This window comes from Mangifera indica, chromosome 6 (genome assembly GCF_011075055.1).
Source record: "Mangifera indica cultivar Alphonso chromosome 6, CATAS_Mindica_2.1, whole genome shotgun sequence".
Classification (NCBI taxonomy): Eukaryota; Viridiplantae; Streptophyta; class Magnoliopsida; order Sapindales; family Anacardiaceae; genus Mangifera; species Mangifera indica.
In genome coordinates this window covers 5527701-5542872 of record NC_058142.1, presented here as the reverse complement: position 1 = coordinate 5542872, position 15172 = coordinate 5527701, and the positions used below count along the sequence as shown (strand labels likewise).

The 15172-nt window shown below is 33.8% G+C and overlaps 2 protein-coding genes across 3 annotated transcripts; one reads left to right on the top strand and one right to left on the bottom strand.

Moving 5' to 3' along the window:
• The first annotated feature begins 536 nt into the window (after nt 1–536).
• Nucleotides 537–5542, top strand: LOC123219326 (signal recognition particle 54 kDa protein 2). The gene is made up of 9 exons (XM_044641216.1): nt 537–920; nt 1508–1607; nt 1814–1967; nt 2392–2542; nt 2642–2790; nt 3818–3918; nt 4043–4200; nt 4626–4740; nt 4826–5542. The coding sequence occupies exons 1-9, from the start codon at nt 690–692 to the stop codon at nt 5152–5154; spliced, it is 1488 nt and encodes a 495-aa protein (XP_044497151.1). The 5' UTR covers nt 537–689; the 3' UTR covers nt 5155–5542.
• Nucleotides 5543–5937: 395 nt separating this feature from the next.
• LOC123219325 (PX domain-containing protein EREX) lies at nt 5938–13693 on the bottom strand. 2 transcript variants are annotated; one of them, XM_044641215.1, is made up of 10 exons: nt 13196–13669; nt 12026–12136; nt 11847–11945; nt 11598–11684; nt 10864–10972; nt 9935–10716; nt 9054–9218; nt 8726–8968; nt 6812–7030; nt 5938–6339 (listed from the first exon to the last, which is right to left on the bottom strand). In XM_044641215.1, exons 1-10 carry the CDS (start codon nt 13445–13447, stop codon nt 6085–6087), a joined length of 2322 nt encoding a protein of 773 aa, XP_044497150.1. In that variant the 5' UTR covers nt 13448–13669; the 3' UTR covers nt 5938–6084. The 2 variants fall into 2 exon arrangements, 1 of the variants encoding a protein (XP_044497150.1); XR_006502843.1 differs by lacking the exon at nt 5938–6339 and adding an exon at nt 7615–8397 and having other exon boundaries at nt 6898–7030; nt 13196–13693.
• Nucleotides 13694–15172: the final 1479 nt, after the last annotated feature.

The window sequence follows — 15172 nt, the reverse complement described above, 5'->3', positions numbered from 1 at the left end:
TATAAGTTGGGCTAATAAAATAGGCCTTTCCTAAATTCACCCACATCTAGACAAGGTCCTAGTCTAGACGTCTCAAACCGAAATCACCCCAACCCCAGCCCATTATACCATGCCAAAACTCTATAATGGGTGTTCTCCTTGTTAGTCAAAAGATGAAATATTTATATTTAATTTATGTTTTTGTTTGATTCATATTTTAATTATGTTGAATTTTTGAATTTAAAATATATTAAATATATATTTTATATGTTTTTTTTACGTTAAATATACATTTTTACCATTTTTTATAAATTTTTTAAAATATAAAAATATCTCTTATATTTTTAATTAATTATCATAATGTCATAATTATATAAAATAAAAAACTTAATAAAAAACCCTTTTTTAATTAATTTTAAAATAAATTATATACTAATAATGAATTTTGATGGGTTACACTCTGTTGAATGGGCTGCTCACATGGCTTCTCCAAACAACACAGTTTTTGGCTCATGGATTATACTTAAACCAGCCCATTTTAAAATTACATATTCTCTCGGAAAATTGCTTACCGGATTCTCCTACTAAATTCGCATTTTCATCTTTGAACCGAACGCAAACTCTTCTCTTTTTGCCCTAATTTGATAGGAAGAGGAACCCTAACTCTAAATATCTGCTGCAATTGAGAATCTTCACTCAGATCAGCGAAAATGGCGTTGGCACAGTTAGGCGGGAGCATATCCCGAGCCATACAGCAGATGAGCAATGCGACAATTATTGACGAGAAGGTCCTTAACGATTGTTTAAACGAGATCACGCGAGCTCTCTTGCAAGCCGATGTGCAATTCAAGCTTGTGCGTGACATGCAGACCAATATCAAGAAGATCGTCAATCTTGACGACCTTGCCGCCGGTCACAACAAGCGCAAAATCATCCAGCAGGTACATCGCCGTATAAATTTTGCTTCCTTTTTTGTATTCAAGGTTTGTGATTTTTGATGAGTAAAGAACTTGTTTTGGTATTATTATTGCAGATATTGAATATTAGAAAATCGTAAGAAATAGTGAACACGAATTTATAAATTTTCGTATTATTTTTGTGAATTTTTGTTATTTTAATAGCTAACCTTGATAATTTTCTGTTTCTGAAATTTAGGGCTGATGGTACAAGAAATTTGAGATTGTTAGCTATTTCTAGTATCGGGTTTACTAGTTATGTTAAGTTACCTGTCAATCTAATGGGAGTTCATTCATACAATGGATATGATCATATAAGTAGAAGATCAACTGATTTATTATCCCGTTGATGGGACAGAGACCGTTGTGAGTTGTCCCTAATCTGTTATTTTAGGCAGCATCTTCATTGTGGCAGTTTCATTCATGAGAGATTCTCTGTCCTTCATGTAATCAATTATGCTTTCTTTAATGTGGTGCTGGTTTGTTAATGTAGTTATGAGTACTTAATCTGAATTATATTTTATTTCTTGCTCTCTGTTATGCATCACCACTGTTGTTGCTTTGTTTTCTAGGCCATATTTAACGAGCTCTGTAAAATGTTGGATCCTGGAAAGCCTTCTTTCACTCCAAAGAAAGGGAAACCAAGTGTTATAATGTTTGTAGGCTTACAAGGTATGCTGGTTTTCTGATAAATTAAATGTAATCAAATTACTTGTGTTAGTTACCTATCAATGGTCAAAAAAGTTGTCAGCATGTCAACTTTTTTGAAGTTTTTTTTTTTTCTAGTTCTTATAATGTTTAATTACCTGTGTGTATTTTGTTTCCACTTCTGTTATGGTTGTGGTTTATGTTAAAGTTATATGTATGACAAAACGCAGGATCCGGGAAGACCACAACATGTACAAAGTATGCATATTATCATCAGAAGAAGGGTTGGAAACCAGCTTTAGTCTGTGCTGATACATTCAGAGCTGGTGCCTTCGATCAGCTGAAGCAGAATGCAACCAAGGCTAAGATTCCATTCTATGGAAGGTACTCTTTTGGCAATCTAAGAACACCTTAAAACTTAGTTGATTACACAAGGCTGTAGATTCTTTGATTGACGATCATTGTCACCAAGATAAAGGGATAGAGAGATGCTTGTCTCTTATTTTTCTGAGGAAGACCTCTTGTTTCATGCTTTTTTGAATTCTTAGTTAATTCCAGCAGCCAAATGCAGTTGTTTCCACTATGCTGCAAAAGGCATCCTGCAAATTTGTGTATCTGAGTGGTTGAAACTTTGTTGCTATTTCTTGGCTGAGATGGCTGTGAGTGATTTTAAAAACAATTTAGTGGTAACACTAGTGCACAGCGTCATAGATTGATATTTGATTTGTGGTTTATGCATCATCATGGTGGTATTATTGTGCTGTATGCCATTTGTCATTTCATGTAATTTCTTGGTTTTAACATGCAGCTATACAGAGTCAGATCCTGTGAGAATTGCAGTGGAAGGTGTTGAAAGATTCAAGAAGGAGAATTGTGATCTCATTATCGTTGATACTAGTGGGCGCCATAAACAGGAAGCTGCTCTTTTTGAAGAAATGCGTCAAGTTTCTGAAGCAACGGTATTGCATTGCTATTCTTACTTGTTCTTTTATATTGTGTGTGGTTTATAATAGGTGCTAATATATCTCCATTTCTCTTTTGCAATGTGAATGTTTCAGAAACCAGAACTTGTTATATTTGTTATGGATAGCAGTATTGGTCAAGCAGCATTTGATCAAGCTCAAGCATTTAAGAAAAGTGTTTCAGTTGGAGCTGTAATTGTTACTAAAATGGATGGTCATGCGAAGGGTGGTGGTGCTCTTAGTGCGTAAGTTTCAAGTCAATTGTTTAGACTTCACTTTGCTTCCATGAAATGATATTGGTGGAAATTTTTAATTTAAGATATAAAGCATATGCTTGCTTAATTTTGCTTGTTTAGGCATGTGGTGTTGTGTACAAGAGGCTTATTCCTTTTTTTTTTTCAGAGTTGTGCTGCATTTTCAGTATGGTGGATTGTGGATCTTAATATATGCTAGTTGCAACTTTCATTACATGCAAAAGAGTATATTTGAAAATTCATTTTGCTTATTCTTTGGTATCTTGAAGACTGAATTTTGGTTAATCTGTTTCTTTTACCTCCTTTTGCATTATTTTGCGAACATATTTTACTTCAACCTTTTTCCTGCCAGTCAAAATTAAAAAGTGATTTATGCCAGGGAGAAATGGTATTAGAATCTTTTTTATTTGGACTGTGTATTTAGTCACTGAAAGATTTCACTCCCTTTTATTCTCCGGTGGAATTAAACTTGGTTTTCTACAACTACAATAAATTGACCTCTAAACAAGAAATCATTCATCCTGATGACAAGTTATGATTCACCTATGTTCTTATAAAAAGAAAAAAAATTGTACTGATTAACCTTTGCACAACCAGTCCTGTGTTCTTGAATATTTAAACTGAAAATAATTTTTATTAACGGATATCTTTCAATGAATTTGTAGTATCTCTTTTTTTATTGTAGATTCTGTAACACTTTGTTTGCTACAAATCAGGGAGTCCTAAACTGCTCTTAAGTTTAAAAATCCCTTAAACTGTAACCCTTTTGTGACATTCTTGTCCTTTTCCTGTGTGTACTTGTGCTTTGTTTATATATGTGACTGAATTTTGGAAAATTCTCTTATTTGCTTGATTGTTTTGTGACAATAAATATTTCCCCTCCTTTTTTCCTTTAGAAAACAGCAATGATAAAAACTAAGGAGATGTCTTTGTAGTTTCTTCAGAAAATCTTAAGTCTTGAACTATGCTTCATCTTTCACAGTGTCTTACTCTAATACTACTTGACTTGTATGTGCAGTGTTGCTGCAACAAAGAGTCCTGTGATATTTATCGGTACTGGAGAACATATGGATGAGTTTGAAGTATTTGATGTTAAACCTTTTGTCAGTCGTCTTTTAGGTATGCTACTAATAATTCCAGTCTTGACATTTTTGTGTTAGGTTTTCTTCCACTTCTGAAATTGTACAAAAATCATGCCTACAGTGCTGATTTATTTCTTCATTTTGATTGTCTTTCCAACTAGGCATGGGTGACTGGTCTGGATTTATGGACAAAATTCATGAAGTTGTTCCAATGGATCAACAGCCTGAGCTTCTGCAAAAGCTTTCAGAAGGGAACTTCACATTGAGGATTATGTATGAGCAATTTCAGAACATACTTAAAATGGGTCCTATTGGCCAGGTTATTATCTTACTACTTTAGTTGACCTTTTTTCTTTGTTTCTAGACTTCTCATGCTCGTTTTTCTGATGATTCAGTCTAAAATATAATAACTTGGTCAGTTTCAACTCCAAGGTCTTTTTTGCTTCACCTACAGTGGTGGTGAAATCTTCCTTTCAATAGATCACAACTTGTTCAAAATTTGTGTATTTAATGTGCAAGGCCATTTCTAAGCAGCTAGATAATCTCAGCACAGATTTTGGGACTTTGTGATTTTAAGAAATAGATCCCTGTAGGCATAGTCATTGCTGATATATGGTGTGTCATTGGTAGTTTAAGATCTTTTTGAATGGTAATTCTTTTGGAATGAAAATGTCTACTTGCTAACGATATTTCGACGTCAATTTTTTTATGCAAAATTTTCTGGTGGGTGGTTGTTCTCTGTAGGTTTTCTCAATGCTTCCAGGATTTAGCGCTGAATTAATGCCCAAAGGTCGTGAAAAGGAAAGCCAGGCAAAGATCAAGCGATACATGACCATGATGGATTCAATGACTAATGAAGGCAAGCTCTACTGCTTTTACGGTTCTCTTTCAATTTATCAAGTTCTTTATTCTATTACTAATTGTTAATTGGTTATGTGGTACAGAATTGGATAGTTCAAATCCTAAGCTCATGAATGATTCCCGAATTATGCGGATAGCCAGAGGATCAGGTCGCCAAGTTAGAGAAGTAATGGAGATGTTGGAAGAGTACAAGCGGCTTGCCAAGATATGGAGCAAAATGAAGGGTCTCAAGATTCCTAAGAAGGGTGAGATGAGTGCTCTATCCCGAAATATGAACGCCCAACACATGAGCAAAGTCCTGCCCCAACAGATGTTGAAACAGATAGGCGGAGTGGGTGGTTTACAGAGCTTGATGAAGCAAATGGGTTCTACAAAAGATATGATGGGCATGTTTGGAGGTGGCGATAAGTAGAGTAAGTGAATACAGGTCTAATGGTGAGAGCCTGAGTCTCTTTCAATGGTGGTGGTCAAGGATTTGCATTGCGTGGCGAGAAGGTATATGAGCATCCATGTGCAAGTCATGGGTTTTACCACTGACTGATTTCCCAGCAATTTATACTACCCGGGGGGCCAGTGCTTATGTTTCTCTTCTTTTTTGTATGTAATTTAGTTGGAAAAGCAAAGTGGGTTTCGTGAGTGCGGGAACTGTAATTTTTTTTTCAGATCAATAAACATGTATTTTATATCTTAATGTACTGTTTTTTTTTTTTTTCTGGATAGACTTTCAAATTAGGATAATAGCAGAGAATATTCAAGAAGTTATTGCATTTTGCAGCATAAGCCAGGCTGTTTTCTATGTATTTTTATTTTGGCTCTCTTTCCTTTATATATTCTGGCTTGTGTCTTAGTGGAAGCCCTTCTAGGCCAAACACCATCTTTAGGTACGTTAAAAGAAATTCATTTCTGAATGCAACTTTACAAATACTTAACTGCAATATTTGTTTTGTTTATGAGTAGTAATATTTGTTTTGTTTCTGAGTAGTGTTATGTGCATAAATAATATGTATAATTTTGTATATAAACAACGATATATCATTATATAATTGGATACTTTAAAATTAAATATAAAATAGTATTTAATTATACAGTGATATATCGATATTTATATATATTATTTTATTATTTTGTATATATTCTCGTATTAATAAGATTTTCCATCAAATAACAAACAAAGTAGTGCAGATAGACCGATTGCTTCTGTAAACATAGTGATGTTTATTTTGTTTTTATATCTTTTAAAATTCAAAGTGATACAATAACATTCTAAATATATCTACTTTACATATACAAATTTTGAAACTATGTGCACCGCCAACATGCTAAATTCATCCACCTGTTATCTTTATAAGAATCTGCTTAGGACAGTTTTCCTCAGAGGGGTTTCCTCTTCCTCCACATCTTCATCTGACTTTACATAAGTGTTTAGAGCACATCGAATTACCGTGTTCACCTGCATCCTCAATCTGGCATTGTCCACGTAAATATCGGTTACCATCTTCCTCAACTCATCATCACTTCTCTGCTCGCTGCCATTTGTAATGCCAGTTTCTTCCACTTCCGCCATCGACTTCTCAATGTCTTGTGCAAGGAGCTGTGCCTGTTCAAATTTATGGCAGAAAAACTGTAAACAAGCAGGGAACCGAGATGCGTGACGAACATAAAGTTTCCGATGAATGAAAATATCTTATCATGAAATCATAAAGAAAAGTTTTTGCATGTCTAGTCACCAATACAAGTTTTTGCATTGAGAAATTAACAGCTAAGAGAAGCATTTTCGAAAGAGCAATACAAGAATTCCACCTTATGAAAGCAAACACTTCATTATTTTGCAATCATTCAGTATCTAGGAAGATATCACAGATCTATAAATGTATTTAAATTCCTTCTTACATGTACACACCAAAGAATCAATTACAAGGTAAACACTATGACAGCAGAAACAGGGGAACAAAAAAGAAGATTGACTTAAAAACAAATCAACTGCTTCAACAGCTACCATTCACAAACAAGAGTTCCAGTAATGCATTGTAAAGCAAAAGAAATAACTAATTCAAATCATTGAATAATACCTCTGCAAGGAGAAGTCCGATTCTATTGTCAGATGTTGTCAAGAGATCTATAGCATCAGATGCTGATGAAGTGTCTACTGTCAATTTATCTTCCTCTTCACTCAGGAAATTAACACTGCATTCTTGAAGCCGATTGCGAAGAATCTCACATTCATGTAGCAATTTTGAATTCGCAAAATTTGCACGCTCCATTCGTTGCTTTTCCTTTTGAAGAACCCTCTGAAAACACACGCAGCAACACGCTGAATTCCTTTACATAAATGATATCATATAAAACAACTACTAAAACAGAGGGCACAACATTATATAGAAGAAAATCTTAAAGGAGTAGAAAACAGATATCAAACCCAAAAATTTAGATATTCCAAAAACTAAAAGGAAAAGAACATGGAAAAGGGAAGACCAAGATGCCACAGAATCGGCATCTGTAGAGACTTCATCCCGGCATATACTAGAACTCTCCTTTCTCTCAAACAACCTCCAATTCCACTCTAACCAGAGATTTTATAAGCCCTAAATGATTCACCTAGTTAGGTGTTTTCCTCTTGTTTCTCCCCAGCTGGAACAGCAATCTAATAGCCACCATGTGACAGGGTCTTTTGACATGACAGTGTAAATTCATGAATTTTGCATCTCATTAGGTGTAGATAAAACTAATCCAGTTAAATAAAATAATAATAAATTTGACTTTTGACCCAAAATCATTTGGAACTAGCAGCAACAAGTGAGACCACAAAGAAGCCATTCGGAGATGAACTTTACTACTAATTCTTTATTGCTAATTACTTGATTGCTTCACTCACTTAACCTTAACATAGTGGTGTTGGTGTCTTGTTGTGACATTGTTAGAACCCACAAATATATTTCCCGCAAGAAGAACCAAAAGAAGGGAAATGTCTCAAGGACACAAGGCAGCAAAAGAGTGGAGCAGATGGCAATTGCACAGGTGCAAGGACAACCAGATTTGGGGAGGGGATGTGGTAATCCATGGGAACGCTTGGCTGTTATGGGGCATAAAAGCAGAGAAGAGGAGGAAAAAGCAGCCAAAAATTCAGAAAAGTGTGGAGAGGGACTGAAGGAGAGTGCTGGCCTCCTGAATGCCAAGTAACCATAGAATCTGTGTTAGGAATATTTATGTATTTCTGTAGTCACTAGAATCTTAATGAATTGTGAAGAAGCTTTAATCTGATTCTGGTGTAATTTTGACCATTTCATTCAGTAATGAAATTCAGACCACAATTCTGGAAACTTGATTGTGTATGCGTCATTTGATTGTTGTGTGTTGTGTTGAGTTGAAAGTTGTACTATCGTAGAAAGGGCAATTGCAGTGGGGAGAAGTGCAGAACTGAGACACAGAGTGAACCGAGGAAAGGATTTCCAGCCAGGTGATTTCCAGGTATCAATCAGGCATCCATCATTTGGGTACTGTAACTTCTCCCTGTTAGTTGCTCAATATGCTCAAACTTTCTGGAATACTGAGCTATTCATTGGACGATTTTTCTAATGGACCCTTCTAGGTCGTTTAGTCCAAGCAAGATTTACAAGGAAAGATTGCCACATGATCATGACACCAAAAGAAGTTTGGACTAGAAGAAACAAATATTACATCATTATATTAGAAACAAAAAGAATATTTGATTTTAATAAACTCATGCATGTAAAGAGAAATAATCCAAGAATTTTAAATTCTGAAAAGATAAAAAATAGAGGAAAGACACTGAAGATTGACATAAGGAACCCGTAAATAAATCAGATTAAAATGGAAAGGGCACCCAGCATTAAATGTCCCCTGGTTTTCCACGCCTCAACTAATTTAACAAATTTAGAAAAATAGCTCCAATTCACGACAAGTTATATTTCTCCTACATGAGAAAAAGTATAAACAGACCCCAGTTTCATTAAAGAAAAAATTACCTCTACTTCTAATTTTTCTTTCAACAAGCGGCTCAGCTCCTGCTTCAATTCCAACTGAGAGCTTCGAAGTGATTTGACCTCTTTAACAAGAACCTTTACATCTGCTTTTGATTTCACCTCGAACTCTTCATGATGTTTATGCAGGTTCTCAAGCTGTTCCCTAGTTGCATCCAACTGCTGCAGCAACATTTCATTCTCCTGAATAATTGATATCTTTGATGACTCAACACGTGCTCTTTCAGCCTGGAGAAATTATGCACACCATTTATCAAAGTTCATGAATAGTTGAATACTACTGGAACAATACGAAATAACACAGAAAACACACCTGTTCATATTCCAATTTCTGCTCTGTCACCATGCACTTTTTCTGAAGTTCATCCAAATCCCATTGCATTTGAGTAAATTTTTCTTTTTCAATTAAAGCTGTTTGTTGCATGTTTTCTTTGCAATTGTCCCTTGTGGTTTCAAGTTCTACTTCCAAATCTTTTAACTATAAAGGGAAATGCTCAAAAGTCAGTTCTACCCAATGCATTCAAGTTTTTATGTAATAACAGTGTAAAATATGCCTTAAGTTTAGAGACAATGGCAAAGAAATTCATAAGAAATTCGTGCTATTTCGTATTACGATAATGAAAAATTCTTGGATAGATCAACACCAAATATCATCATAACATATTACAATAATGAGAACATTACAACAATACCCAATACTGAGACAGAAATTTGTTCATCAAGCAAACCACTTCTCAAATCTAGAAATGCCATCCTCATTCATAGCTGGATGATGTATGATTCCACACTAGATCAATGCACAATGAATAACTACATTACATACAATCTGGAGGCTACCACCAGCAAGAAAGTGCAGTGCACCCTAGTGTCCATTTTATTTATAGATTGTTCAACTCAACAAAAATGAATCAGACATAAAACTAAGCAACAAAAAGCATTGTAAAATCCAACTGCGATGCTTCTGTCACTGTTGGCATAATAAAACTCAATAAGAGATAATATATGGTATTAATATGGACAAAGAAATAAAATTAATGTGATGCCCACTTCAGCATTGAGAAACTGCCATAAGCCTTTGAGCAACATGATCATAAGAGATATGGTTATGTAATAAATCAACAGATATTTACCTACAACACAAGCAATCAGAGACCAAGAAACCATATATACTCTAGTAACTGTACATGAGAATACCTTTGTCATCAAAAATTGTCTTACAGCGACTTCTTGATTTAGTCTAGCTAATAGATCTTCCATGTCTGTTTTTGCAGTAGCTAGTCTTTGCTGCATGGTATTAAGAACCCTGTTTAATTTGAGACGCTGATCTGATGGTAGAGCAATGAGAGAGTTCCTCACAAACAGAGAATCTAATCCAACAAAACTATCCTTGGTTCCAGAGGCCTCACTAAATTCAGCATGGTCAAAAGAGCCATCACCAAAAAAATTTGACAGCCCAAAATTTGATATTTCACTAGCTCTTACAGAACTGAGGTCACTCCCAACACTCTCAGAGGACAGTCTTCGAACATGGCCATCCAGCTTGAGATACTCTGGTTCATGCAAAAGCTCTGCTCCATCCCAAGGAAGAGATTTAAGTTTAGCTGTATTTTCAGTTAGTTTATCTTGAGCCGCAATACTGCTTTCTTTTGCAGCAAGCATTTTTTGCCTTGAAAATTTTCCTAGGTTCTCCAGAATAAAGTTACGATTAAACATGCCGTACTTAACAATTCTCTCTGCTGGAGCATTGATATTCTGTTCAGAAGTTGAATACTCAAGACCAAGGTCACCAAAATTGTTTCTCCCAATCCTAGGAGTTCCTAACTCTGATCTATCATCAGGAGAATCATTACCACAGTCTGAAGCAACAGACAAATTACCAGCAAGCACAGAAGCATCCGAGTTGGTAGGCAACAATAATGATGAAACCTCACCACTAATAGAAGAATGAGCATCCAAGTTTTGCTGATCATTAAATGCTGCAAAGGGCAAAAATTCAAGAAAAGCATATAAAATTGATGGATAATATCAGTTGAAAAATTATTTTCCAGTTATAAAGATTTTAGCATTCTATATTCAAGAATTAAGATTAACTTATTGTTATTAAAGATAACAGGAGCACATACAAGACCTTGCAGCAGCTTCTAGCTCAAGAAATGTTGCTACAGAAGCACTTCTAGATATGTCAATATCAGATAAAAGTTTTTCCATCCAATCTTCCAAAGCACACCTTCGCTGCAATAAACTAACCATTTTGAGAATATAACCACTGTCATTTAAAAAACTAAAACTCATTTCTAAAATCTCATGAGAAAATAGATGCATCAAATACCAGAAAAGGCGTTAAACAGGCATTCACTTTCCTTTCATAAAAAAATAATGTTGCAAAAGAAAAGGCTGAACTGAAAGATCAAACAGATCGATATAGAAAAAATAAAGAAAATTATTTACTGTCCTAAAGAAAAAAAAAATTAGACCACAATTGAGAACAACGAAATGGTGCTTTGAATTGAAATATAACTGCAAATGCCAAATGACCTCTGGTTTCATCCGTACCTAGATTTTATTAAGAACCCAAATCAAAATGTTCATAGTGGTTCCCTATAACAAAAAGAATTCTTAAACAAGAAGTCCCTTTGCTGGTGATACACATTACACAGAGAAAGGCAGCACAGCACAATTTTTCCTATCGAGAGAACTTAAAATCAAAAACAAATTTAGCATGATAATATTTAATGTGATATATAATAAATAGAGCTACTGTTACATTCCTGAATCTTGGAGAGTCCTGAAATAAAATTGGTTACTTGTCATCATGCAGATTCACAAACAAGATGACACAATGAAAACATTAACATACCTCCTCCAGCAGCACTCTACTTTTCAATCTCAATATCCTCTTTGGCGGAGCTTGGGGAAGTTCTTTCCTGGGAAATGTCTTTCGAAGCTACAAAACATACAAAAGATGAGAATATAATGACACCTTCAAATAGATTTAAATAGTCACCAAAAAAAAAGAACTGCATCATTATTCAAATCCAAAAGTAGGAAGCCTGCCTGCCACAGGAACTAGGTAAATAAATATTATGCATTCAAGATTGCTACTTACTTCAGAAAGTAACTTTAAGAAATCACTGTATCTTCTCAATATCCCTCTTGTGCTGGTGACTCCTTCAGGAGATTGTATGCCAACTTGAACTCTATAAAACTGTAAGGTAAATAGAACCAGATTAAAAGCCAAAAGACAAGCAAAAAAAGAAAAAATAAAGAAACAAAGAATACACATACCGCCACAGGATCTGAACCTCTTGGTTTTGGCAGGAGAATCCAAGAAGGAACAGTGACACAATAACTCCATCCTGTATGAGGATCATGAGGCCAAACAGAGTCCTTCCCATCCTACATTTAGAGACTGAAGAAAATTATAAAAATAAAAAAATTAAGTAAAATAGTTGAATCTATGTGCTAGTAAAGCTCAAATCATCGAACATTGGAAAAGAATAAATTGTGTTCACTGCCAAGTACAAGTCATGAGTAGCAGGACTGATTTAAACAAACCTCCTATAGTATGGAAGAAGACTAGAGTAGAAAAATCCCTCATACGTGTATTGACATTCAATGTTCCAAAGCAATGACATGGAACCTTTTTTTGTTTGCAGATCATATCTATGATGATGCCAACTAGATAAAATCAATGTACCATCTGAGAGAACCAAATAGGAAATGAAGGAGACAAACGCCTCATGAAAATAAAATATAATAACATCTACTGTGGCATCTCTTATAGCCATGTTCCATATTTCTGTGCTACAGTCTTTGGCATGTACTAACATAAGATGAAAGATGAACAAATAAAAATGGGAATCATATTAGAAGGAAGCTAAAAGGCATCAATCTTCCATATCCATACAACATAGTAGACAACTCCACAACTTGAATGGTTCAAACCCACCAACACAGCAATTCCTTATCAAAAATAAAATATCTCCAGTAATGTAATGAACTAAATCTTTAGATGATTGCATATTATTTATTGATAAACAAACACATTTGCAAAAATCAAAAGACTAAAAGGGAAAATTTCTTATTCCTCACACTTTCTTTCCTTTTGCATCTATATCAATATAATGAACACTGACATCTCAATAAATATCTTAAATTTTCTTAAACAAACAATAAAGACCATATCCAAAAATATGGGTTAAAGTAACATTTCTTCAATCAAAATTCAACCATCTGCAAAATTTACCAAATTAAAGATTTTACGGAAACCGATTCTTAATTTTATTTCAGCTCAAACCATCATTAAAATTATTATAAGTAAATTCCAGATAAAAGAGCACCCAACAAAACGAAAATAATTACAATTCAAATAACCAATAAAACCCTGAATATTAAAAAAAATAAAAATAACAACTTCATATAAAAAGAGGCTCAAATTGGAAAAAGAGAGAGTACCCATTTGCGAGGAGGAGTACTCCAGTCCATCCCAAGAGGCAAAGGCGACGTGCCGTCGTGACGGTGCCTCGGCGGACTCCGACGGTCGGCCTTCACAGCTTTACTTTCATTTCTAGTACTTTTACCAACACTAATACTGTTATAATCATCATCCTCATGATATCTTGATGATGTACGGTCATGATGATGAATCATGAGATCGCCGAAGTCCCCGTAATCGAAGAGCGAGAGATCTTGCGCGTACAAATTCATCGTTCTGTTTCTGCTTTCTGGTCTTTGGTTCGATGGAAGAGCTGGCAGCTGCGTTGATCTGTTTCGGTCGGTTTTCTAAGTATCAGATCCCTTCAACTTTAAAGTAAAATTAATATCCTTTAAACCCCATACGTTTTCACAATATCTTACAATGTTAAAGATTACAATTTCGTTGATTGAAAAAACAAATTTAGTTGACCATTCATGAGTGTTAATAAGAATAATTCCACTTTGTTCATGCTTAAAATCCCACCAATTAGAAATAATTCAAATTGTAAGATCAATTCTATGTGAGGTGGTTGAAAACATTTATAAATTGTTATCTTATAATTGATATTATCATTTTTAATATATTTCGATTTGATATTATGATTATGTTATTAAGTATTTTAAATTTAGAATACAATATGATAAAAGTCTCTATAATACTTTATTTATCGGTAAGAGGAATTTGGTATGAGTTGATTATTTTTCAACAGTAAATGAAAACTTATTGAATGTGATTAATAATAATAAAAAAATGTATTTACAAGTTGAGAAGGTAACAAAAAATAATCATAACTGTTAAGAGTTATTCTTTCTATTTTTTGAATAAATGATTTTTTATTTGCATTATGTCATTAACTGATTAACATATAGGTGACCTGATTGACTATTACCAAAAGTGTTTTTCCTTTGGTAATATAAAAGTGGGTAATTATAGTTTTAGACAGAGTAATGTTATATATACGCATTTTAAATATATAAAATAGGTACATAATGATATATCATTGTGTGATTGAATATTATTTTATCATTAATTCAAAATTATTCAATCATATAATAATACATCATCTGTGTACTTATTTTATATATTTAAAATATATACATATAATTTATTATTTAAAAAAAATAAGGGGTTAGACATTATTAGAAAAGAAGTTAGTTAAGGTTATTTAAATAATTGTGTTAGAGACTAAGTGATGGAGAATATATAAAAAAATTGATATTATTTAGACCCAAAAATTGAACACAATTTCTTGTCAACAAATATCATTTTTTATTATTCTTAAAAATTTATTATAAAGATATCTTTGTTTCCTGATTTTAAAGACATAAATAGGCAATCAAAGTTGGATTTGTCTTGGTTAAGCTCGGGGTTTAATTATGCTTTTAAAACCTAAATCAAATTATTTGATTCAACTACTCTGGTCAAGACCCAATGCCCTACCGATCTTAGTTCTCAATTAAACCCTTGTATTGAGAGCATCGAAAATATTTGTGATCCCAACCATGACAAAGCATGTCGTGCACCACCAAACCACATTTGTATTAAGTCCCATATCTTGCATATAAAGATGGTCATGTGTGACCATTAAATCAAATTCAATTTTGATTAAATTTAATTTAGATTAAATAGTTTACCTATTCGATTATTAGTTGACTAAAATTGACTTTTTTATTAGGTTTATACTTATTCCAAATCTAAAAACATTGGGTATAGGTAAAAAATAAAAAAAATTCAAGTTCAAACTCCTATAAAACCCGAGCGTTTAATGCCTAATTATCTACCCAACTTCAAACCCAATTTAATTGAATATTTTTAAAATTGATAATTTTTCAATGCGTTACTGAGATTTTTACTTAACAAAGTATTATGGAGAGGAATTAAACAGCCTTTATGTGATTGTTGCAATTTATAGGCGTTTGTTTGGAACTTTTCAGAAGTACATAAAATATATCAGG